The sequence below is a fragment of the Marmota monax genome, unplaced genomic scaffold (genome assembly GCF_021218885.2).
Source record: "Marmota monax isolate L192 unplaced genomic scaffold, Marmota_monax_Labrador192_F-V1.1 WCK01_AAM20220418_F8-fsc00014, whole genome shotgun sequence".
In the NCBI taxonomy this organism is placed as follows: domain Eukaryota; kingdom Metazoa; phylum Chordata; class Mammalia; order Rodentia; family Sciuridae; genus Marmota; species Marmota monax.
This window is the reverse complement of record NW_026695222.1, coordinates 12517824-12540904: the sequence shown is the minus strand read 5'-3', so window position 1 is coordinate 12540904 and position 23081 is coordinate 12517824. Positions and strand designations below refer to the sequence as shown.

General features: G+C 52.1%; 1 protein-coding gene across 1 annotated transcript; it reads left to right on the top strand.

Annotated features, from left to right (window-relative positions):
• Positions 1 to 8072: 8072 nt before the first annotated feature.
• On the top strand, positions 8073 to 18276 carry Trib3 (tribbles pseudokinase 3). The gene is made up of 4 exons (XM_046432912.2): positions 8073 to 8332; positions 12204 to 12494; positions 13975 to 14267; positions 16800 to 18276. The coding sequence occupies exons 2-4, from the start codon at positions 12204 to 12206 to the stop codon at positions 17290 to 17292; spliced, it is 1077 nt and encodes a 358-aa protein (XP_046288868.1). The 5' UTR covers positions 8073 to 8332; the 3' UTR covers positions 17293 to 18276.
• The last annotated feature ends 4805 nt before the right edge of the window (positions 18277 to 23081 follow it).

The following is a 23081-nucleotide window of genomic DNA, read 5'->3' as shown; positions in this document are numbered from 1 at the left end:
TTTTTATATTTATTCTTTTTTTTTTAAGAGAGAGGGAGAGAGAGAGAGAGAATTCTTTTTTTTTAATATTTATTTTCTAGTTTTCGGCGGACACAACATCTTTGTTTGTATGTGGTGCTGGGGTTCGAACCCGGGCCGCACGCATGCCAGGCGAGCACGCTACCACTGAGCCACACCCCAGCCCTGTTTTTTTTTTTTCTTTTTTTACCTACAATATTTACAAGTTACAATGCATTTATCAGGAGAGAACTCCATCACGAGTCCAGGAACGCTGACGGACTATGAATCCAGGCATATCTTCCACCACCCAATCCAATCATTGAACATCTGCTCTCTCATCTCCCAGCCTGTGCCTCTTTCAGTCTATCCGACCCACAGCTCCGGTGATCTATTTTGGACCACTTCTCAGTTTAATCCCTCCCAAGGCCTCTCCCCTGACTCACCAGAGTCCTTTCAAAGACCTCCAAAGTTCACCAGGCACAGTGGCCCACTCCTGTAATCCTAGCAACTCTGCAGGCTGAGACAGGAGGATTGCAAATTTGAGGCCGGCCTCTGCAAATGAGTGAAATCTTGTCTCAAAAAACTAAAAAGGGCTGGGGGTGTGGCTCAGTGGCAAAACACCCCTGGGTTGAATCCCACCCCCATGCCAAAAAAAAAAACCAAAAACAAAGGCCTCCAAAGTTCCAGATCTGAACCTCATCACCTCTCTGGCTGTCTCTTATCCCCCACCACTCCACTAAAACCTCACAGACCTACCTCCTCCTCCCCTCACCCCTCTGTGGACTCCCCCTCCCCCTTCCCCCTCCCCTCCCCCCTCCCCTCTTCCCACCCTCCACCCTCCCCCACCTCCCCCTCCCCTCCCCCCAACTCTCCCCCTCTAGTGTGTACCATGATTCATTTATTATGTTAATTGCTTCTAGTACCATTTTTTGTCTGCTCCCCCTCTGTCATTTCCCACCTTTAGAACAGTGCCTGGCAAACAGCAAAGACTTAGTAAATGAATGAGAGTGTGAGTTGCATGATGGACAGTGCACAGCTGTGTGGGTGGGTGATGGACAGATGCCTGTTCAGTGGTGTGAAAATGGAAGCGAGAGAGATGAGAGAGTGGACAGGAAGTTGAATGGATGGGGCGAAGGATTGTTCTGGGTGAATAACAACATGGGCCGATAAGGGGTGGGCACGCGGGCTGCAGGAAGGGGTGCACTCAGCTCCTGTTCTCGGGCACTTAGCACACGCCGGGTACTGATCGGGTGTTGGAGCCAACTGGGAGGCGCTGCACCTAATGGAGTTGAGGGGGAGATACTCACCGAACAAGGGTTATAAAATATGTCTGTGCTTTCAGCTACGATAAGTGTCATGATGGGGAAGAACGGTATCGTCATCTGCCCTAGCTGGCAACCTAATGCGGGGTTCACAAAAATCTGGCTATTCCAATAACTCAAGACAACGACAAAGAAAGTGGGAACACACAGAAGTACCTTTTCAATAATCCAGGGACGGCTCTGCCATGTCCCTGGAAAGAGCCAGCCACTGGAATTCTTTATTCTTATATAGGGGACACACAAGGGGAGGCTCCATGGAACATTCTATCCCCCAAAGGGCAAAGGGGTAGGATTACAAAGGAACAGGGGAGTGTAACCCCCAAAGGTGACGCCTACACCTGGAGCCACACCTTGTACCCGAGCTGGACAACGCCCAAGTCACTAGGAAACTGTAACTGGTCAGAGCCCCCTGCGTCAGCGGGTTCATCCAGGGCAGCTCCCGGTGGCACAGGATGCTCTGGAAGAGGAAAACAGTGGGTAAGTGGTGGAAATCAGCAGGTAGGTGGAGGTGGACAGGACCTGGGCTGGACTGCCTCACCTACAGGTGCCAATGGGCTGGGGCACCATGCGACATTTCCAGACCAGAGCCTCTCCACCACACAGCTCTGTCTTCAGGGACCCTGTCCTCGCTGTCCCTGTTCTGACTCAGCACATGCCCCAGCCCAGCCCCAGTGGCCCTGCCGCCTCCACGTCCAGCGCCCCCCCTGCTGGGTCAGTCTTGGGCTACTCAGCAGCGCTCCAAGTTCACGGCAGCCCCTGGGCCATCCTCCGCCTGAGGTGGGGAGGGGACTGGAAGGAAGGGGAGCAGGGACCAAGCTCCGATGACTGGGCCTGAGCACTGACCCTCTGAGTTCTAGAAAGAGTGTCTGTGGCCGTGCACACCTGCGGTCTCAGCTACTCCAAGGCCCCCGCAGGAGGATCACAAGCTGGAGGTCAGCCTCAGCAGCTTAGCGAGACCCTGCCTCAAAATAAAAGGGCTGGGGATGCAGCCAACGGTCAAGCGTCCTGAGTCTGTGACGCAAGTATCTGGGACTCAAGGTGGAGTTCATCTGGGACTAGAGTCAACGTTATAGATCAGACACAGCTAAATTGTAACAGTCGGGCGACGGAATTGGAGTTCAGAGCATGGATCCAGATGGGAAAAGGTGGTGCCAGGTCAGTGACCAAGTCAGTGCTGAGTGGGGCAGGAGGCAGCGGTTAGCATGGCTGATCAAGGGCATGATCAGGGCTCACACTATGTCCAAGTTTTCAGGTCCGAGGATAGTCCGAGCCCAGTGTCAGGCAACAGGGCTCAGCCTATGAGCAGAGTGAAGGATCAGGGCTCAGTGTCCAGGACACTGGCCTAGTCTCCTCTCTGTAGATGGAGCTGCCTCTGGATCCCCTGAGGGGCACCTTCCCGCTGACCGGAAGCCTTTGCACTGCCAGCACCCCTCAAACCCTCCCCCCCATCCCTAGGTCCTCCCCAGGGCACTCCCTGAGTGCCAGGCCTGGCTCTGTGTCCTCAGGGCCCATGCTGGCAGCGAGGGGAGCAGGTGGGGGAGGGCTGGGGCAGAGCTCCCGTGGGATCCAGGACGTGCCTTGCGCAAGGTTTTCTGATGCAACCGGCTGGACACACTGCCCACCCCCCGCCTCCCGCTTTTCTCAGAAAGGGAAGGGCTGGGCAGTGGCCTGGGCTGAACACAAATCATTCTCTTCCTCCCGGCCTCTGATAGCTCCAGACCTGCAGCCGCGGAAAGGAAGGCGGGGCGGGGGTCGGATGACTCAGCAAGGGGGCGGGATTGGGGGCTCCCCCCCCAGCTGGAAGGCAAGGAAGAGAAGGTCCCCCAAGTTTGAAGATCCCCAGCCCCCACCGCACCCCCACCTCCAGCGCCCCCCCCCACAAGGCAGTAATTATATGGCTGAGCCCAGGGAGGGACTTGGTAGCTGCTCAAGACCCCCGACCCTCACAGAACCAGGACTGTCCTGTTGCTGCCTTCCTGCTCCCCCACTCAGGGGCGGGGAGGACCCTTCACCCTTGAGCTTTCCCTGGACTCTTCCCTCGGTCTCACTGAGGCTCTTGAAATAGTGGATCAATGTGAGCTTTGGAACCACACCAACCTGGGCTCAAACACCACCCACTTTCTGTGTGACCCTGGGCAGGTGACTTCTCTCTGACTGATCGCTTGTGCAAGTCATGAATCCATCCTCAGTGGGCAGGGCTGTGGGCGGATTATGTGAGGAAGTGCCAGAGGGTATGTGCCGGGAGAGGTGCCCACTTCTCTGGCTGTGTGTGGGGGGAGGTCAGTGCAGCAGCCTGGACCCCCAGGAAAAGAGTCATTAATGGAGTGCTCAGTGAACTTGAGTTCAATGCCAGGAACCCTTCTAGGTGTAACAGTGGTTACCCTTCACCTTCTGAATGCTCTAAGGTTTATTTATTTATTTAGGTACCAGGGATTGAACTCAGGGACACTTGCCCACTGAGCCACCTCCCCAGCCCCAAATTGTTTTTTATTTAGAGACAGAGTCTCACTGAATTGCTTAGCACCTCCCTTTTGCTGAGGCTGGCTTTGAACTCACCATCCTCCTGATCTAAGGTTTGTTTATTTATTTTTAAAAAAATCCTTATTTCATTTTTTATGTGGTGCTGAGAACCGTACCTAGTGCATGCTAGGCGTGCTACCACTTGACCCACATCCCCAGCCCTTATTTATTTTTTAAATGTTTTTTTCTCTCTTCTTCCCCCTCTCCCTCCCTAACAAGATTAGGGAGGCAGTGTTCTCTTTTCTTCCCCCAGTTAACTCCCCCAACACACTCACTACTGGAAGGAGATGCCTGCTGAGGATCTAGGCAGAGAATATCTCTCAAATTAACAAGTGGACCCTAACATGCCATCAGGGTGCCCTGGCACCCCCTACTGGAATGTAACCCTTGAAAAATTCCTTTAAAACCTCCCTGTCCCTTCTGATCCAAAGAGTCACAGCCATTGGGACAGGAGTCCCCTGTGTTTCTCCTTTGCTGGCAAAGCAATAAATCTTTTTCTTTTTTCTCAAAACCTCATTATTAAATTGGCATTGATTGGCATTAGGGACAGGGACCCAGCTTTCGGTTACATAGGCACTTGATCTATATCAGCCCATGGGATCATTTGATTCAATAGCCATTCCCAGTAACAACAGGCAGCAGTTCAGTGATTCTGTAGAAGGATAATACTGTGTTATCCATCCCACTTGGGCCTCGAGTAGCTATGTGACTTGGCAGTGTCACACAACAAGGACAGGTGCCCCAAGGCAGCAGACTAGAAATCACGTGAGTTTTGAGCCAGACAGACGGATTCTGGATCCCACTGATCCCTTCCCCGTAAGACAAGGATGTCACCTCCTGAGCCTGACTTCTTCTTGTCTCCAGGGATGGAAGCACCAACTTCGTGGGGAGGGTTGAGGACAACGTGACTTGACGATGTGGGGCCACACAGGGCCATGCTCCGCCCACAGGCACAAGACCCCTTCCCCCTGAAGAAACCCAGGCTGCCACTGGGTCACTGCTAGGCTGGGCTTCGTGCATTTCCCGACCCAACCCGTGTCAGCCTGATGATGAAGGACTTCTGCAAAGCCCCTGGTGACTGCAGAGCAGGGGGAGGTGCCCCGTCTCCTAGCTAAGGGCTCCCCAAGAGGAGCACCGGCCCTGAGGTGCGACTCTTGAATCACCCACCATCGTCCCCAAATTGACTGGCTCCACTCCGGTAACACATTTCTGTTATCAGCTCCAGGTTTTCTCTTTAACCAGCCCCGCCCCTCCCCCCTTCTTCTTCTCCCCTGGGGGCTGAGCCCAGGGGCCCTCAACCAGGGAGCCACAGCCCAGCCCTTTTGATTTTTATTTGAGGCAGGTTCTCACTAAATTGCTGAGGCTGGCTTGGAACTTGAGATCCTCCTGCCTCAGGTTCCCAAATCGATGGGATTACAGGTTTGAGACTGCTGGACAGAAGTTTTGAATCATTGACCCCACGTGGAAAACTATCATTTGCCATAAAAAAGAAGTCAACAGGCAGGCAGGTGTGGGGGCGCATGCCTGTAATCAAGGGCTTATTTTCTTTTTTAAAATATTTTTATGTAGGGGCTGGGGATGTGGCTCAAGCGGTAGCGCGCTCGCCTGGCATGCGTGCGGCCCGGGTTCGATCCTCAGCACCACATACAAACAAAGATGTTGTGTCCACCGAAAACTACAAAATAAATATTAAAAAAAAATAAAATATTTTTATGTATTTTTTGTTGTAGATGAACACACAGTATATTTATTTATTTTTATGTGGTGCTGAGGATCGAACTCAGTGCCTCACACTTGCCACATGAGCGCTTTACCACTGAGCTACAGCCCCACCCCCTGAACCAGGGCTCATGTATGCCAGGCAAGTTCTCCACCACTGAGCCAGATCCCCAGCTTGAGCAGATTAGATTAAATAGATAAAATTTCTCTTTCCTTTCCTTCCCTCCCAGTGTTGGGATGGACTCCAGGGCTGGTGCATGCTGGGCACCTGCTCTACCCCTGGGCTACATCCCTGGCCCCTAAAATAATTTGTTTCTTATTACTTATCTTCAATGTACCACTAAAAAAAATAAAATAAAATTACATAAGCAGCTTGGATTTTGCTTCTTTTAGGAAATCCTGGTATAGAAAATTTGGATTTGACAGCTGTAGCTGAGACAGGCCCTCTTGGGGGCCGCGTGCTCACGTGAGGTGATATTCCGGGGACCACAAATTCATGTGGAGTTGCAAAGATTCTGAAATTTCCCAGCACAGTGTGGGGAGTGGCATCAGCTACCCTAGATTCAAATCTCAATACTGCCAAGCTGGGTAAGCCCCTGACCTTGACTCCTCTGGTCTGTAGAATGGAGGTGATAGGCCCCATTTCACAGCTCCTTAAGTAACTCACATTTCTGCCTCAGGCCCATTGCACTTGCTGTTGTATGTTTCCCTCTCACACCTTTGCACCACCCATCCCTGTTTTTCCTTAAAAATCTTAAACATTACCTTTCTGATGAGCCCTACTGAAAATAGCAACTCTCAGTCATGATACAGAATAAATCTATGCAATTTTATTTTTTCTTTCATGTCAAAAAAAAATCCACATAGTGGAGCTGGGGGTGTTGCTCAGTGGTAGAATGCTTGCCTAACACTCAGGAGACCCTGGATTCAATCCACGGCAACACACACATACACACACACACACACATTCTACTTTTATAACTTTTTAAAAATGATCTTGGTTATTGATTTTATGTTTTTGATAGTGATTTATCTCCCTATTGATTTATAAGATCTGTGAGGGTAGAGATGGTCACTATGGTCACCCCCAGGCCGCAGCATTTAGGACAGAGCCTAACATAGCACACAACAAAGTTAGGAATGTCCAAATGAACCAAGCTGGCTTCAGAGAAGTGCTTGCAGAAGTGCTTGCCTTCTCTGGCCTCTGACAGCTGTGGAATCTTCGGCCAGTCTTGGAGTTCTGGTGTAGAAAATAAGTTCACTCACTCCTCCCCAGCAGGGGAGCCCCCGGGTTAAATAAGATCCCAGAATCCTGGTATGCCCAGAGAGCTCTGAGGCACAAATGAGCTGGTCTGGTCCCTGGGGTCTGGAGCCAGGGAAACAAAATGACTCTGTCCTACCTCCTGTGCAACTTTGCCTGGAGGAAGTACTCTTTGATACAGGTGAGCTCAGGTATCAAGATCTAAAAGGAATTTCCAAGAAAGGCACTGGATCCCTGGGGCTCAGGAACTTTCCACCAACAGCTAAGGCCTGGGGGGCAAGCCCTGTTTCGGGTCCCTTCTCCTTGTGAGTCTCCATTGTTTCCACTTTATTTATTGAGCACCTACAATGTGCCACACATTGTTCCACACGTTTTATGTGCATGAAGTTATTAGTCCTCAGGAAAAACCTATGAAGTGAGTTCTGAGTCCATTTTTTTTTTTTGCAGAAGGAAACTGAGGCAGGGTTTTAAGTGGCTTTTCTTTGTAGCACGCTGGGTAGGAGCAGAGATGGCATGCACACTTAGGTGGGATGGCTCTAGGGGGCTTCCTCTAACCGCTGGGCTGGGCTGCCTCTATCTAATGTATGCTGGGAGGCTCTGCTGGTCTCAGACCTCTCCAGGACAGGCCACTGGTTGCCTTGAGCCCAGAGTCAGTCAGTTCTTAACGCGGTAGTCTTCTTAACGCTTGGGGTGGGGATGGGGGTGGGAATGGTTTGTAACAGGAGAAGCAAGCGGGAGCCCCCCTGTAATCCTAGATACTCAGGAGGCTGAGGTAGTAGGGTGGCAAGTGTAAGGGCACCTGGGCCACTTGGCCAAACTCTCTCAAGGGAAAAAGGCCGGGCACGCAGCTCCGCGGTGGAGGGTGTGTCTAGCGTGCACAGCGTCCTGGGTTCTATCCCAAGAACTGAGAGAGGGGACGGGCCCGGGAGCGAGCGCGAGAGAGGCGCATCGGGCCACAGTGACGACCTCGGGGCTGGCTCTTTTCTCTCTTCGCATCACCCCGGGAAGGCAGGATGATCTTGGAAACGGGGAGGAGGTCGCTGGGGAAAGCAAAACATTTCCCTAAGGTGATAGGTGGCTGCACCCCAAAACTCCACGATCGGAGAGAGTTGAGACCAGACACCCCGAGTGGGCCAGCCAAGGGAGAGGGACCCAGGAACAGTGGGACGACCCGAGGGAGGGGCCGGGGCGGAGCGCTGGGGTGGCGACCCGGGAGGCGGGGCTCGGGGGATGGTGCAATTCGGCGCCGGAGGGCATCAGACGCCGGCGGATTAGCCCAGGTTTACGTCACCCGGCGGCCGGGAGAGGGACGCGGCGCCGGCGCCCACCGCACACTCGCAGCGGGAGCAGCGGAGACTCCGCACGCGTCGTCTGCTAGTGGCGGGGCCGCGAGCTGGACCCGGGCCCCGAGATCGGCCGCCGTAGCGGAGCGGGCTGCGTTCCCCCTGCGGGTGTCCTGGCGACACTGAGTACCCGAGGCGCCAGGATCCGCGCTGGGCTCCAGGACAAGGTACTCTGCAGGTCGGGGCCGGAAGGACCTGGCGGACAGGAGGGGGCGGCCAGGGCGGAGAAGGAGGGTGTGTGCGGAGCCCTCCGCGCCACGCACCCACTACGCTCCACTTTGGTCACACTCCGCCGTCGGGGGTTCCGCCGGGTCTCAGGTGTTCCCCCGGGCAGGGCGTGGGGTCCGCGCGAGTGTGACCGAGTCCGACTGGCGCGATGGTGCGCACCGACAGGGCGTGGCAGCTGTGTCCCCTGTGTCCAGGACTGAGGTGACGGTTGTCACTTGGGAGAGGGTTGGGCGGTAGTCTGGGCGTGTTTAGGCGAGGGGCGTGTGTGCGGGACCTGTAGGGGGCGCTGGGGGACCGTGGAGGGTCTGGGTGGGTATTAGTGGGGTGTCGGGGCTCGGCGTGAGCCTGCAGAAGTCTCGGTGAGGGTCTCGGGGCTTTGGGTTGTGTTGACAGTGGGACCTTGGGGAGGGTTGGCTGTGCCGAGGACGCCGTCGGGCAGCCGGGGGAGCGGGGTGCAGAGAGCGCAGGCAGTGGACGGGAGCAGTGGACGGGAGCGGGTGCAGAGAGCGCAGGCGGGGACCCGCGGGCTGCCCTGGCACGTGCGCCGGAGCCGCTGCGACCGCGTGGGCTGCACGTGCGGACTCGGGTGTGGGGGCGAAGGCCCAGGTCCGCCGGGGCCGCATCCCTGGGGCCCACACTCCCTCCCTTTGCCTCGTCCTTTTCCTGTCACCGACCTGCCCTCAATTTCCGCGGAGCCTTTTGATCCCAAACATCCGCCTGCTGGAGCTTCCGCTCCCAAGGGCGGGGCCTGGCGGGGACAGCGGCGCAGGGCGAGGTCGCAGACTGCCCTAGGGCTGTATGTACTTGCTTGCCCTCTTCCATGTGGAAGGCCAGGTGTGTGCCCCGTCTGCCCTGGATTCTGTGTGCCTGTGCCTGGCTGGCTTGGAAAAGGGTGTGTGTGTGTGTGTGTGATTGAACTTCAAGGCCTCTGAGCCACACCCATCCCTTTTTATTTGGTGACAGGGTCTAGAAAACTTCTTAGGGCCTTGTTCCGTTGCTGAGGAACAAGGTGAACTCTCCATCCTCCCGCCTCAGCCTCAGGAGCCACTGGGATTCCAAGCGTGCACCCGGCTGCCTTACTGGGAGACATATTTCTGAGGGGTGTGAGCACCTGTGGACCGTGGGTGGTGTGGCGGGTATTTGGTGTGACCTGCCCTCCCTCTCCCTGACCAGTGTGGCAGGGAACCCCAAGAGGTAGGAGGGGCCTTCCTTCTGCAGCGGAGGCCCGGTCCTCCAGTGTGACCTGCCCACTTCTTGCTCATTTGTGGACTTGGATAACCCATCTGTCCAGCACAGCTTGGCTTGGCCCACCCAGCTCTGAGGTGGGGAGGATGCAGGGGTCCACTAAGGTGGCCTGAGGATACTATATGTCCACCACCAGAGCCACTCCCGGCCAATAGGGAACCCCGCATTTGAACAGCCAGACATCTTCTTGTTTGACAATCAGAACAATCTTGTGAGATTGTTCTAATTCACCCTGGCCTCATCGCTGGGGAGATCTCTTAAGATCCCCGTGGGTGGCACTTAAAACGTTCAGCCATGAGTAATAATAATAGTGATGCAACTATAGTAGTGACCATTTTAACATCTATGTTGCAACAGTTGCATGCTACTGTGGACCGACCGACCGACCGACCTTCCTTCCTTCCTTCCTTCCTCCCTCCCTCCCCCCCCCCCCCCCCTCCTTCCTTCCTTCCCTGGTTAGCCTTGAACTTGAACTTGGATCCTTCTGCCTTAGCCTCTGAGTAGCTGAGATTGCAGTCACAGGGCTCAGCTACATTTTTTTTCTTTTTATTTCACCATTACAATAATCCTTTGAGCTTTTCTTCTCATTCCCATAGTACAGGAACTGAGGCACAGAAAGGTTGAGGAACTTACCCAGGGCTACCCAGCCAGAAAAGGCCTGAGCCAGAATTAGAACCTAGGAATATCTGACTACACCTTACCCCCATGTACACTTATTGCCTACTTAAACACTTTTTATTTTTATTTTTATTTTTTTAATGAGATGCCCAGGGTCAAACCTAGGGCCTCATGCACTTTGGGCGAGGGCTTTACCTCTGAGCTGCGCTCAGGTCCCTTGTATGTTACACTCTTAGCAAGTCAGGATGATGGTCTTTTTCTTGACAAGGGGGCTCCTCCCCTCCTGAGGCATTTGGGAGCCACATGAAGAGGAGAGCCTGTCTGATGCTCCCTGCGGGTGCCACTTTGACTGTTGGGAGGTCCTTATGGGGCTGAGGTGTCTCCCTCTCTAACCCTTATGCCTCCTTGGCCTGGAACCTGAGTGTGTGACACTGGAGAAACTGTCCCTCCTCCACATGCCGTTGCCCATCCTCCACCAATGCACATCGTCACACTGCTGCCCTCCATCCAGAAGCTGCATCTGCCTGTGGCCCCGTCTGGTGGACATGTGCCCAGCGATGCCAGGAGCTCTGGGGCCATCAGGGAAGAGTACCTACAACTCCCCCCAGGGAGAAAGAACGACATTGTTTTGAAACACAAGCAATAAGTGATGCAGAATCTTCATTTAAAAATATGGAGCCCGTGTGGCAGCGCATGCCTGGAACCCCAGCAACTCGGATCCCAAATTCAAGGCCAGCCTCGGCAACTAAGTGAGGCCCTGTCTCAAAATAAAAAATAACCTAAAATAAAATAAAAATGTTGAAATTGAAAGTCCCCTTGACTTTCTACCCAAACTGCTTTCCCTCTAGGCCATGCAGTTAGGTGGCAGGAGTTACTGTGGCCAGTGGACACATAATCGTTTCCTGTGTGCATATAAATGTGAAGGTATTTTGTCTAATATGCTGGTGGTATGTTTTTTGTTTTTTTTTTTTTTTACCAAATAGGATCATCTCCGGGCACTGTTCGGCAGCTGACTTTGTTCATGTAGGTTCACTGTGGAGCATGCATCCACATGTTCATTCACCGCCCTCCCTCCCTTCGGTCATAGATAATAGATGCTTATGAGATTTGAGGAACAGAACCGTGCAGTCTCTACCTCCCTCTCCCCAGCTGCCAATTCCATCTCTCAACTCAGCTTTTTTTTTTTAAACTTCCTCTTTGTGTGGGGGTGGGTTGCTAGAGATTGAACCTATTGAGCTACATCCCATCCCCTTTTTAATTTTTTGAGACAGGGTCTCCCTAAGTTATTGAGGTTGGCCTCAAACTTGTGATCCTCCTGCCTCAGCCTCCTGAGTCACTGGGATTGTGGGTGTGCACTGCTGCATCCAGTTACTGTACTTTTTTTTTTTTTTTGGCACTAGGGATTGAACCCAGGGGTGCTTTACCATTGTGCTTTACAAACATTGTGCTACATCCCCAGTCCTTTGTATTTTTCATTTTGAGATAGGGTCTTGCTAAGTTGTTGAGGCTGGCCTTGAACTTGGGATCCTTCTGCCTCAGCCTCCCCAGTTGCTGGAGTTACAGGTGTGTGCCCCTATGCTGTTTTTACACATTATTTTTAATATAAGAGCACTGTATATATACAATTCTGTGTATTTTTTTCCCTCTTAGTATATGATCAATAAACATCAGTTTGTTAAGTGTTTGTTGGTTCTTCTTCAGAGTTATATAGTATTCTACCACGTGGCTGTCCTGGCCTGTGTTAGCCTTCCACTACAGCAATTTCAGGCTCTGATGGACAGCCTTTCATATTTAATATTTTGGTGGCAGTGTAGCTGGAGGATAAACTCCCAGAAGGGGGCCCCCAGGCAAAGGTGCCTGCTATTGTGATTTTAATGCGCCCGGCCCCCCAGCAGGGGAAGAAGGGGCCGCCAGCACCTCTCCCCTGCTCTCCTCCCTTCTTTCTAGATGCCAGCTGCTCCCCTGGCTGCTCCCGCAGGCTCCCACTCCAGGAAGAATCCACTGGAGCTGAAAGACGACCCAGACGTGGAGTGTCCCATCTCAAAGCGAGCTCGAAGCGAGTCCCAGACCATGCCACCGCCCTGCCTGCTGCCCCCGAGCCCACCCCCTGCTCCGGACCGAGCTCCCGTGGTGGCTCCTGCCTCCAGGCTTGGGCCATATGTCCTCCTGCAGCCCAAGGAGGACAGGCGAACCTACCGGGCCCTGCACTGCCCCACGGGCACCGAGCACACCTGCAAGGTATGTTGGGGGCCTTGGGAGGTTCCTGGCTCCTCGCCAGAGTGCGGAGGCCCCAGAACCCCTCATTCTCAGGTTCTTTTTGGAGGCAGCCCGTGAGTCCCTGGCTGGGGATTAGTTGTGTGCCTTTTTTGGGGGAGGGGGGGAGGGTACCAGGGATTGAACTCAGGGGCACTCGACCACTGAGCCCCATCCCCAGGCCTATTTTGTATTTTATTTAGACACAGGATCTCACTGAGTTGCTTAGGGTCTCGCTAAGTTGCTGAGGTTGGATTTGAACTTGCGATCATCCTGTATTAGCCTCCCAGGCCGCTGGGATGACAGGTGTGCACCACCAAGCCCAGTTTAGCTGTGTGGCTTCTAACAAGTCACTTCCTTTTTCTGAAGCTCAATTTTACCATCTGTAAATGGAACACAGCTTTCAGATGTATGTTTAATGCCCATAAACTCCTAAAACATTTCCCAACACCCTGGCCACTCTCACCACTTGCCCGCCACCCTTTCCAGCCACACTGACCTCTGGCAGAGTTTCTAGAGCCTGTTTGCTCTTGACTGCCTCAGGGCCTTTGCACTGCCAGTGCCCCTCACCTGGGAAGCTTCTCCCATGGGAATCTTTAAATCATTCAGGTGCCCAGAGTTCCTTCTGGGTCATGCTGTCTAAAATGGGCCAGCTTCCAAAGTACTATTTCTTCTAGGATCTTTCTGGGCTGGAAGCACTCAGCAGTACTTGTAAATACTGAGTTCCTTGACTTTTTTGCACTGTCTGCTTGCTGTGTTGGACTGCAGGCATCAGGAGAGAAAGGGCCGTGGCTGTCAGTCATTTGGCTCCCCAGTGGCTGGCACAGATACAAACTGATTGGCTGAGTGAAAGGGTGCCAGGCAGTGGCTCTGAGGATGATGAGCATAAACTGCTCTTTGCTCTTCTGGCTTTCTCCTGCTGTAAGGCTTTTCTGTTTATTTATTTTTTTTATTTTTATTTTTTTTAATTTTTATATGTTGGCACTGGGGACTGAACCCAGGGGTACTTTAACACTGAGCTACATTCCCAGTCCTTTTTATTTTTTAAGACAGGGTGTCATTAAATTGTTCAGGGCCTCCTTTAGTTGCTAAGGCTGGCCTCGAATTTGTGATCCTCCTGCCTCAGCCTCCCAAATCACTGGGATTACAGACGTGCACAACTGCACCCAACTGGCTTACCTGTTAATTTTCAATTTTCTGAAGTTGAAGGCCATACAGGGTAGCAGTTAAGGGCAGATGAAGGATCCCATAAGTTTAAGACCCGGCTGGGCCGTGGCTTCTCAGGTTTCTTAACTGTAAAGGGGGGATGTGGGGGGTGACCCTTCTTATGGGGCTTTCGTGGGCATTGAGGGACTTGGAAAGTGGGCACAGTGGACGCACAGGAGTGTCTAAGGTTGGCTGGGCCTGCTCACAAGGCCACCCTGCCCTTCGGGGACCCGGCTGCTCACGCGGTCCCCGCCTGCAGGTGTACCCGGCCTGTGACTCCCGCGCCGTGTTGGAGCCCTACGCGCGGCTGCCCCGCCACGAGCACGTGGCCCGGCCCACGGAGGTCCTGGTGGGCACCCAGCACCTCTACGTCTTTTTCACTCGGACCCACGGGGACATGCACAGCCTGGTTCGCAGCCGCCGCCGAGTCCCTGAGCCTGAAGCCGCTGCGCTGTTCCGTCAGATGGCCGCCGCCGTGGCGCACTGCCACCAGCAGGGGCTGGTCCTGCGGGATCTCAAACTGCGACGCTTCGTCTTCACCAACCGTGAGAGGTGAGTGCGGCTGAGGAGTCCCCGAGGCAGACCTAAGAGGTGGCCCCTGCTGCAGAAAATGAGGCCCAGGCTGGCGCGGGGGCACACGCTTGGATCGGGAGGCTGAGGCCGGAGGATCTTAAGTCTTAAGCTAGCCTCAGCCACGCGGAGGCGCTAAGCAACTCAGTGAGACCCTGTCTCTGAATAAACTACAAAATAGGGCTGGGGATGGGGCTCAGGGGTGGAGTGCCCCCAAATTCAATCCACGGTACCCAACCCCCCACCACCACCAAAAAAAGAAAAAGAAAAGAAAGAAAGAAACCGAGACCTAGAAGGCAGAGTAACTTAAGCAACAAGTGGAGAAACTCAGAGCTGGCAGCATAATTTGGTACAACATGCACGTATTTGGTTAGCATGTGCGAGGCCCTGGGGCTTATTTTATTTTATTGTATTTTTGGTACCAGGGATTGAACTCAGGGATGCTTAACCAGTGAGCCACATCCCCAGCCCTTTTTTAAATTTTTTTTTATTTTGAGACAGGGTCTGGCTAAATTGCTTAGGGTCCACTAAGTTGGTGACTTTGAACTTGTGATCCTCCTGCCTGTAATCCCAGAGTCGATTCTACATTCCCCCGGCTTCCTTCCACATTTTGTATCAGAGCAGCATGCCTTTGAGTAAAAGTTGCATGTAAAATTATCTTGATTTTAAACTGGTAGGTAACTTGGTCAGCGCAGCGACCCCAGACCTTCTGGAGGAAAGTGCTCCCTTCTCTTTTGAAGGCAGTAGTTCAAGAATAGCTAACAGCTGGCTGCGGTCGCGCACACCTGTCATTCCAGCTACTGGCGAGACTGAGGCAAGAGGTTTGCAAGCCTCTTCCCTTTAGCAGGGCCCTCTCTCAGAATAAAATAACAATAACAGTGGCAGAGTGCCCCTGGATCCAATTTCAATGCCCAGTACTTCAAAAAGAGAAAAAGGAAAAAAAAAGAATAGTTAGCAGAAGAGGGTCTGTGGATCCAGGGAGACGATTCTGCCTTTCACCTGCTTTTGTTTGCACTGGAGTATTGCCTTCACTTGCACAAGCCTTTCTTTCTTTATCTATAAAATGGGCCAATAATGCTGACCCTGCCCCACCCCCAGGCTGCAAGTCATAGGATGTCAGCTTTTTGTGAACTGTCTGGAGGCCACCAGGAAGTGGGCCATAAGGAAGATGAGTTGCAGTGGTCATTGAATAATTGTTATTGAAGCCTTTCGGGGGCTGGGCGTGTGGCTCAGTGGTAAAGCGCTCGCCTAGCACATGTGAGGACCTGAGTTCGATCCTCAGCACCACATAAAAATAAAGGTATTGTGTTCAACTAGGCTATTAAAAAAAAAAAAAAAGCCATTTGGAGTGCCCTGTAGGAGCTGTTTAAAGTAGAAATTGCGAGGCGGGGGATGGCTCCGTGGTAGAGAGCCTGGCGAACATCAGCAAGGCCTCAGGTTCAATCCTCAGCACTGCCCAAACCACAATAAAGTACAAGCTGCAAATGGCGGGCCGACATTTTAAATACTGGACTTTTTCATTAAAATATGATTTCTGGGGCTGGGGATGTGGCTCAGTGAGGAGCGCTTGCCCAGCATGCAGGAGGCCTGGGTTTGATTGCTAGTGCTGCCCATGCCCTTGCCAAAAAGATTTCTGGCTGCTTTGGGGGGAAATATGGGAATAAGGTGAGGGTTTGGATGCCTGGATGCTAGTGGGGTGAGCCAGAGCTCCCATCCCGGCCCGAAGCCTAGAGCTCTGACACGGTGTCTTCTTTACAGATTGTAGCGACAGTGAAATGAGCTGAGCCAGGAAATGGCTTAGCCAAGGGCCAGCGCACATGGACACTGCAGGCTAGCGTAACTTGGTCATTCCCCTTGGAGGCAGGACCTTGCTGAGATGTTCCATGCACTTCCAGTTTTCTCTGTCTGTCTCTCTCTCTCTCTCTCAGTACTGGGGATTGAACTCAGGTGCCCTTTACCACTGAACTACACCCCAGACCCTTTTTTGGGGGGGATACTGAGGATTGAACCCAGGGGCACTCGACCACTGAGCCACACCCCATCCCTATTTTGCATTTTATTTAGAGACAGAGTCTCACTGAGTTGCTTAGGGTCTCACTAAGTTGCTGAGGCTGGATTTGAACTCACGATCCTCCTGTATTAGCCTCCTGGGCCACTGGGATGACAGATGGCGCCACCTCACCAGGTTCACTACCAGCCTCTCTATTCTATTTTGAGACAGGGTCTCACTAGGTTGCCCAGGCTGGCCTTGAACTTGCGACCCTTTTCCCTCAGCCTCACTATCATGGGATTGCACCCGGTTGGAATCTTATTTAAATGCAACTGCTCCGTGACCTGGGGAGACACAGGAGCCTAGGCTTCCCCACCTGTGAGATGAGATGAATTGTCCACCCTCCCAGAACCGGCTCTGTCTGTCCAATGCCAGCAGATCCCAGGGAAGGGGGTGCCCCTGAAGGTGACACTGGATGGTGGCCTGGGGGCTCCAGGGGGCTCTAACCTTCTGTCTCCGCCCAGGACGAGGCTGGTGCTGGAGAACCTGGAGGACGCCTGCGTCCTGACGGGCCCCGACGACTCCCTGTGGGACAAGCACGCGTGCCCGGCCTACGCGGGGCCCGAGATCCTGAGCTCGCGGGCCTCCTACTCGGGCAGGGCCGCCGACGTCTGGAGCCTGGGTGTGGCGCTCTTCACCATGCTGGCCGGCCACTACCCCTTCCAGGACACGGAGCCTGCTCTGCTCTTTGGCAAGATCCGCCGCGGGGCCTTTGCCCTGCCCCGGGGCCTCTCCGCGCCCGCGCGCTGCCTGGTGCGCTGCCTGCTCCGCCGGGAGCCCGGTGAGCGGCTCACGGCCCCGGGCATCCTGCTGCACCCCTGGCTACGGGGGGACCCCGTCGCCTCAGTCCCATTCCGCTCCCGTCTCTGGGAAGCTGACCAGGTGGTTCCCGATGGGCCGGGGCTGGAGGAGGCTGAGGAGGAGCTGGGCGAAGGGGAGGTGGGTCTGTACAGCTAGGGCCACCGTCCTGGGCTGCCAGCTGCAGACAGTGGATTGAGTTTGGGGGACTTCTCCAAACTTTTTCCAACTTCTTTGGACTGAGCCAACCCTTAAGTGCCTTCTGGGAGGAAGAAAGGAGGAGGCACTGGTAGGTGCATATGCATATGTCCTGCTTGGATGCTCCCTGTTTCTAAGTCCCGTTGTTGGTGCTGGACACTGAACAAACGGTACAAACCTCCTTGCTTGCAGAACTGACAAGCTGGCATAGGTCAGTGTCTGCCTGGCACACTTAGTACCAGGGTCAGCCTCCACTTGTACTGGTGTCAGGTCCTCTGTCCCGAGGACAGTCCCTTTTCCAAACAGCCCAGCTACCTTTGTATCTTCCACCTTTCAAGGAAAGGAACGCATCTCCATGCCAAAGGTCCCAGCGTTTGCCCTCAGGACTGCAGAGCCCAGGCCGGCTGGAAATGGTGCTCTAGCTGTTTTGTGCTCCTGAATAAGGCATTCTCCTTAAGGGGTGCGTGGCATGCTCTGTAATCCCAGCAACTCTGGAGGCTGAGGCAGGAGGATCGCAAGTTTGAGTCCAACCTCGGTAACTGAATGAGACCCTGTCTGAAAATAAAACTTGAAAATGGCTGGGGATGGAGCTCAGTGGTAGAGAATCCCTGGGTCAGTCCCCAGTTCTATAGGAGAAACAAACACTCTCCTTCCAGGCCTAGGTCAAAGATTTGGGCCCAAAGGACACAAGAATCCCACTCTGAGGCTGGTTCTCATTGGACTCAAGGAATGCTTGGGAATGGGGGTCCAAGTCTGCTGTCCCCTTAGCCCCTGAGGATCTTTGGGGGTCAGGACTACACAGGGTTTGTGTCATGGCCACTGGAAAGCCTCAGGCCTATTCTGGACATACTCAGGGTTCAGGACTGGGTCAATACCATGGATTTGGAACTATGAGTCGCTGTTCTCACCTTGTGCCTAATTAAAAAAAAAAGAACTGTGAAATAATTTTATTTCTCTGGGAGATTCCTTGTAACCTCACAACCATCTCTTACCAGCTCTCCCTGCCTTTAAAACTGTCCTCCACGTGAAAGGCCAGACACGTGGTTGGTGAGGACACACTCCCCGCAGCCCAGTGGGTTTTACTGAACACTCTCTGGTTTCTGAGTCCAACTAGCATAAACACCAGCTGGGGGTGTAGCTCTGGTAGAGGTGGATGTGCCTCACACGCTCAAGGCCCCCACTTTGATCCTCAACATGGCAAAAAAAAAAAAAAAGCTTAAAAAGAAAGAAACATATTTCACCCAAAGCAAGAAGCCAGCGAGTGAGGTCCGCTTGATTGAGTGGGTTCTCAGAGCTGTTGGCAAGGATGCCGCTCCCCAGCTCCTTCTGTCCTTCGCTCAGTTGTCACCCAAAAGAGCTGGCACAGTGACTGTGGCAGTCATGTGCCACATTAGAGGAAGAAGGGGGGTGGCCTTGCAGCACTTGCGGACTCTACCCTGAAGTCAGGCTGCCCAGGGTTAAATCCTGCCTCACTAGCAGCAAGAGGACAGGCACCAGTGAGCAGGTTTGCTTCTGTCACTGTGGCACATGTCCATCGGCCAACCCCTGTCATTCAGATTCTCTCTGAATGGGAGGAACTGAAAATGTGTGGCCTTTTAAAATATATATATGGGAGAGCTGGGGCTGGGGCTCAGCAGTAGAGCGCTAGCCTAGCATGGGTGGGGTCCTGGGTTCCATCCTCAGCACCACATATAAATGAATGAAATAAAGGTATTGTGTCCACCTATAAGTAAAAAGTGTGTGTGTGTGTGTGTGTGTGTGTGTTTGCATACACTAATATCCATAATGTGAAATATGTAGGGCCTGTGTTCCTGAGGAAACAAGGGCCATGAACTTGTCCCCTTCTCTCTATGTGGCTAAGCCTTGCCTGCCACTTGAGGCAGGACCTGGAGCCTCTTCTCACCTTAGTGGCCTCCTCTTTCCTGTGCCTCAGAAGCTTCCAGAATTTTTTTTTTTTCAGGAAACAGATTTATTGGCTGTAGGGTCCAGAGGGGTTATCACCTAAAACATCCTCAGAACCTTGATTCTGAAAATTTTGGAACTTTCTACCCAAGTATAAAGTGGAGGGGTGGTGGGAGGTTTACATTTTTGTTTGAATCTACACTAAAGTATCTTTTTTCTTGAATTCACAGAAACTGCTTTTCGTCCCATTTTTTAGCTTAGTAAGGTTTTACAACAAAAGCAGAAGTGACATCATCAAGTCTGCTGCCAAACTTGGTTTTAGAAAGTCCTAACCCACATTGAGTTTTTTTTTTTTTTTAGATATATATTTTTAGTTGTTGATGGACCTTTATTTTTTCATTTATTTATATGTGGTGCTGAGACTCGAACCCAGTGCCTCACACATGCTGGCAAGTGCTCTACCACTGAGCCACAGACCCAACCCCTGAATTTTTTTTTTTTTTTTTTTTTTTTGTACCACGGATTGAACTCAGGGGCACTCAACCACTGAGCCACAACCCCAGCCCTATTTTGTGTTTTATTTAGAGATAGTATCTCACTGAGTTGCTTAGCACCTTGCCCTTGCTGAGGCTGGCTTTGAACTCGATTCTCTTGTCTCAGCCTCCTGAGCCACAGGGATTACAGGCATGCGCCACTGTGCCTGGCCTTTTTTTTTTTTTTTTTAAGAGAGAGAGAGGAAAGAAAGAATTTTAATATTTATTTTTTAGTTTTCGGCAGACACAACATCCTTGTTTGTATGTGGTGCTGAGGATCGAACCCGGGCGGCACGCATGCCAGGCGAGCGCGCTACCGCTTGAGCCACATCCCCAGCCTTTTTTTTTTTTTAAATATATTTTTTAGTTGTAGATTGACAACATAGTTTTACTTTATTTATTTATTTTTATGTGGTGCTGAGGATGGAACCCAGTGCCTCACACCTACTAGGCAAGTGCTCTACAACTGAGCCACAAATCCAGCCCCAACACTGAATTTTTTATCAAAATTTTTGCTGATATTCTGACAAGAAGAGGAACATATATGTTACAAATATGGTGGGGGTTTCTGCTTCGTTATGGTAAGGGTCCTCTGGGTGGGGGTCTCTGGTTTGCTTCACAAGTATCTGGGATTTCAGATGTGTGGCACCTCCTGTGGCCCAGAACAGAATTTCTTAAATGTCATCGGTTGGAGCATCCAACCCCAGGGTGTTTGTTTAAGTACAAATTCCTGTACCTTCCCCAGACCTCCCAAATCAGAACATCTGTGGGTTCTGCATCTTAACCAATACACAGGGTGATGCTACTGAGCATCCAAGTTGGAGAACCCCTGAATTTAGAGAAATCCTGACTCTTTGGGGACTGAAAGCTCATTTCAGCCCCTCTTTGGAACAGTTTGACCCTAGTCGAGGCGTAAAATGGACAATTTAGCAGGATCCTTCTTCAAAATAAATGTAACTAGTGGTAGAGCGCTCTGGGGTTCAAACTCTGGTACTGGAAAAAAAAAGTCTACAATAGGTAACTTCTATAGAGACAAAATTATATAAGCACATGGAGGGGCGGAGGATGGGGAAGTGGACATGTATGCTGATGAATTCAGGGTTTCTTTGGGGGTGATAAGTGTATTCTAAAATTAGATTGTGGAAATGGGTGAACAACTCTATAAATGTACTAAAGCCCATTAAAGTGTACACATAAGTGGGCCAATGTTATGGTGCATAAACCGTATCCCAATAAAGACGTGAAAGGAAGAACAGTTATGTTACGGGACTGGGGCCTTCCAGGAAACTAAAGAAGCACGAAGTCCCCCTTCAAATCCTGATTCTGCAATCAAGTCAGGAAGCCTTCAGACATGTTGCTCAGAGGAACAGGCCTGAGCTTATTGAAGGGATAGGAAAAGGGAAAGGGGACACGGAGAGGGACAACGAGCCTCTCCTGCACTCCAGTTTTTTTGGGATTCCAGAGAAGTTTCCAGAGAGTCTGCCCAGATCCACCTCTTGGCTTTTGACTGATAGCAGCATGACATCACACTTTCAAGTCCCCGCTGCCATGGCAACTCTAGGTCACTTTAGTCCATACCAACAGGTTCTAATTGGATTCTTAGCCATACATTCTTACAGGTTTTATGATCAGGAGGAATTATGCTTATCTCCCTGAGTTTCAGGATCCGGTCTGTGAAAAGGGTTCCAAAAGTCTCCCCCTCAGGGTAATTTGGTTCCTTTATTCAACATTATTTTGGGCCTGCATTTCTCCTGCAGACAATAGGTACTTTGCTGAGGAATGTGACAGAGCTTGTCCACCTAAGCCAGGCAGGGCTGCAGGGAAATGCTTCTTGGAAAAGAAAGCATGTGGGGGTCAGCACAGCAGGGCTCTTAACTTTGTGTTCCCACCACCCTCACCTGTCTGTTCCCTATTAATCAGACCAACAGATAATGTCAACAGCCCTTGTGGAAGTCAGGAAAGACAATGGAATGTACCTTTTCAAGAGTCTGAAAAAACAGCCACACCCAGCTAAAAATTCATTCAAGAAGGAGGTTTAGGAGTCAGGCATGGTGGTGCACGCAAGCCTGTAATCTCAGCAATTTGCCTGTAATCTCAGCAACTTAGAAGGCTGCTGCAGGAAGATCACAAGTTCAGGCCAGCCTCAGCAACTTAGGGAGCCCCCTAAAATAACTCAACCAGGCCCTGTCTCAAAACAACAACAAAAAAATAAAAAGGGCTGGGGATGTGACTCAGTGATTAAGCACCCCTGGGTTCACTTCCCAGTAGCAAAAGAAAAATAAAAGTCTAAATAAAGTTTTTAAAATTTATTTTAGTTTTAAGTGGGCACAATATCTTTATTTTATATTTACGTGGTGCTGAGGATCGAACTCAGTGCCTCAAGCATGCTAGGTGAGCACTCTACCACTGAGCCACAACCCCAGCCCTAAATAAAGTTTTTTTTTTTTTTTTCAAAGAAAAGTATGAACATTCGTCACCAGAAACCTCTTCCTATGGAAAAATTCTAAAGCAGCAGATTCCAAAAGGCTGAGTTATCCCAGAACCCTGAAGCCAGTGAGGCTTGAGTGCAGCGAACCCAAGTGAGGGTGTCAGAGACAAAGGCAGAGGTTGTGGGTGGCAGCTGGCAGGGCTGGGGAGGACTTTGGCTCTTCCTTTTAGTGATATGGGAGTATCTGAGTGGGCTGACTTGGATCTGATACACATGTTAGCATGATGTTCTGGTACCTGGGCAGAAGGTGCCTGCAGGTAGGGGAGGGGCTGGCAGAAAAAGAAACAAGGAGCCAGGAGAGGACGCTAATCCGACTGGGAAAGGACAGAGGACTGAGGCAGGCGCCACGGGATGGGGCATGGAGGAGGCGAGGGGTGAGTTTCTGAATCTACTCTGCAGATGAAGCTCACAGGATCTGCTGATCCGTGGAATGAAAAGTGGGAGAAAATTTTAAAGAGGCAGAAGCCTGGAGTACATCGGGCTCCCTGACTTTTTTTGTAAGGCGGATGCAAACTTCGTCAATGAACGAATGCAAAAGTAGAGGGTGAAAGCCTAGAGGCAGCCTCCGGTCTGGTTGAGGGTGGGTTCCTGAACCTGCCAGGTTTGGATTCAGATTCCTCTCTGACCTTGACAAGGTCAGATACAATCTGGAGCCCGCTTAGAGCTCTCCAAAGCTGTCAGCAGTGGTGTCAAACGACCGGGTCTCTCAAGCCCCGCCCCTCCGGGCCCAGGCCCCGCCTTCACCCCTTCAGGCCCCGCCCCTCCCTCCAGACAGGCTCCGGCCCCTCCCTCCAGAAGGCCCCGGCCCCGCCCTCCAGAAGGCCCCG

Bases quoted from the DNA above. Each gene is read 5' to 3' on its own strand.
- Trib3 (XM_046432912.2), top strand. From the start codon at position 12,204: ATGCCAGCTGCTCCCCTGGCTGCTCCCGCAGGCTCCCACTCCAGGAAG. The intron at 12,495-13,974 runs GTATGTTGGGGG...CCCCGCCTGCAG, and splicing joins GCACCGAGCACACCTGCAAG to GTGTACCCGGCCTGTGACTC. The intron at 14,268-16,799 runs GTGAGTGCGGCT...GTCTCCGCCCAG, and splicing joins GTCTTCACCAACCGTGAGAG to GACGAGGCTGGTGCTGGAGA.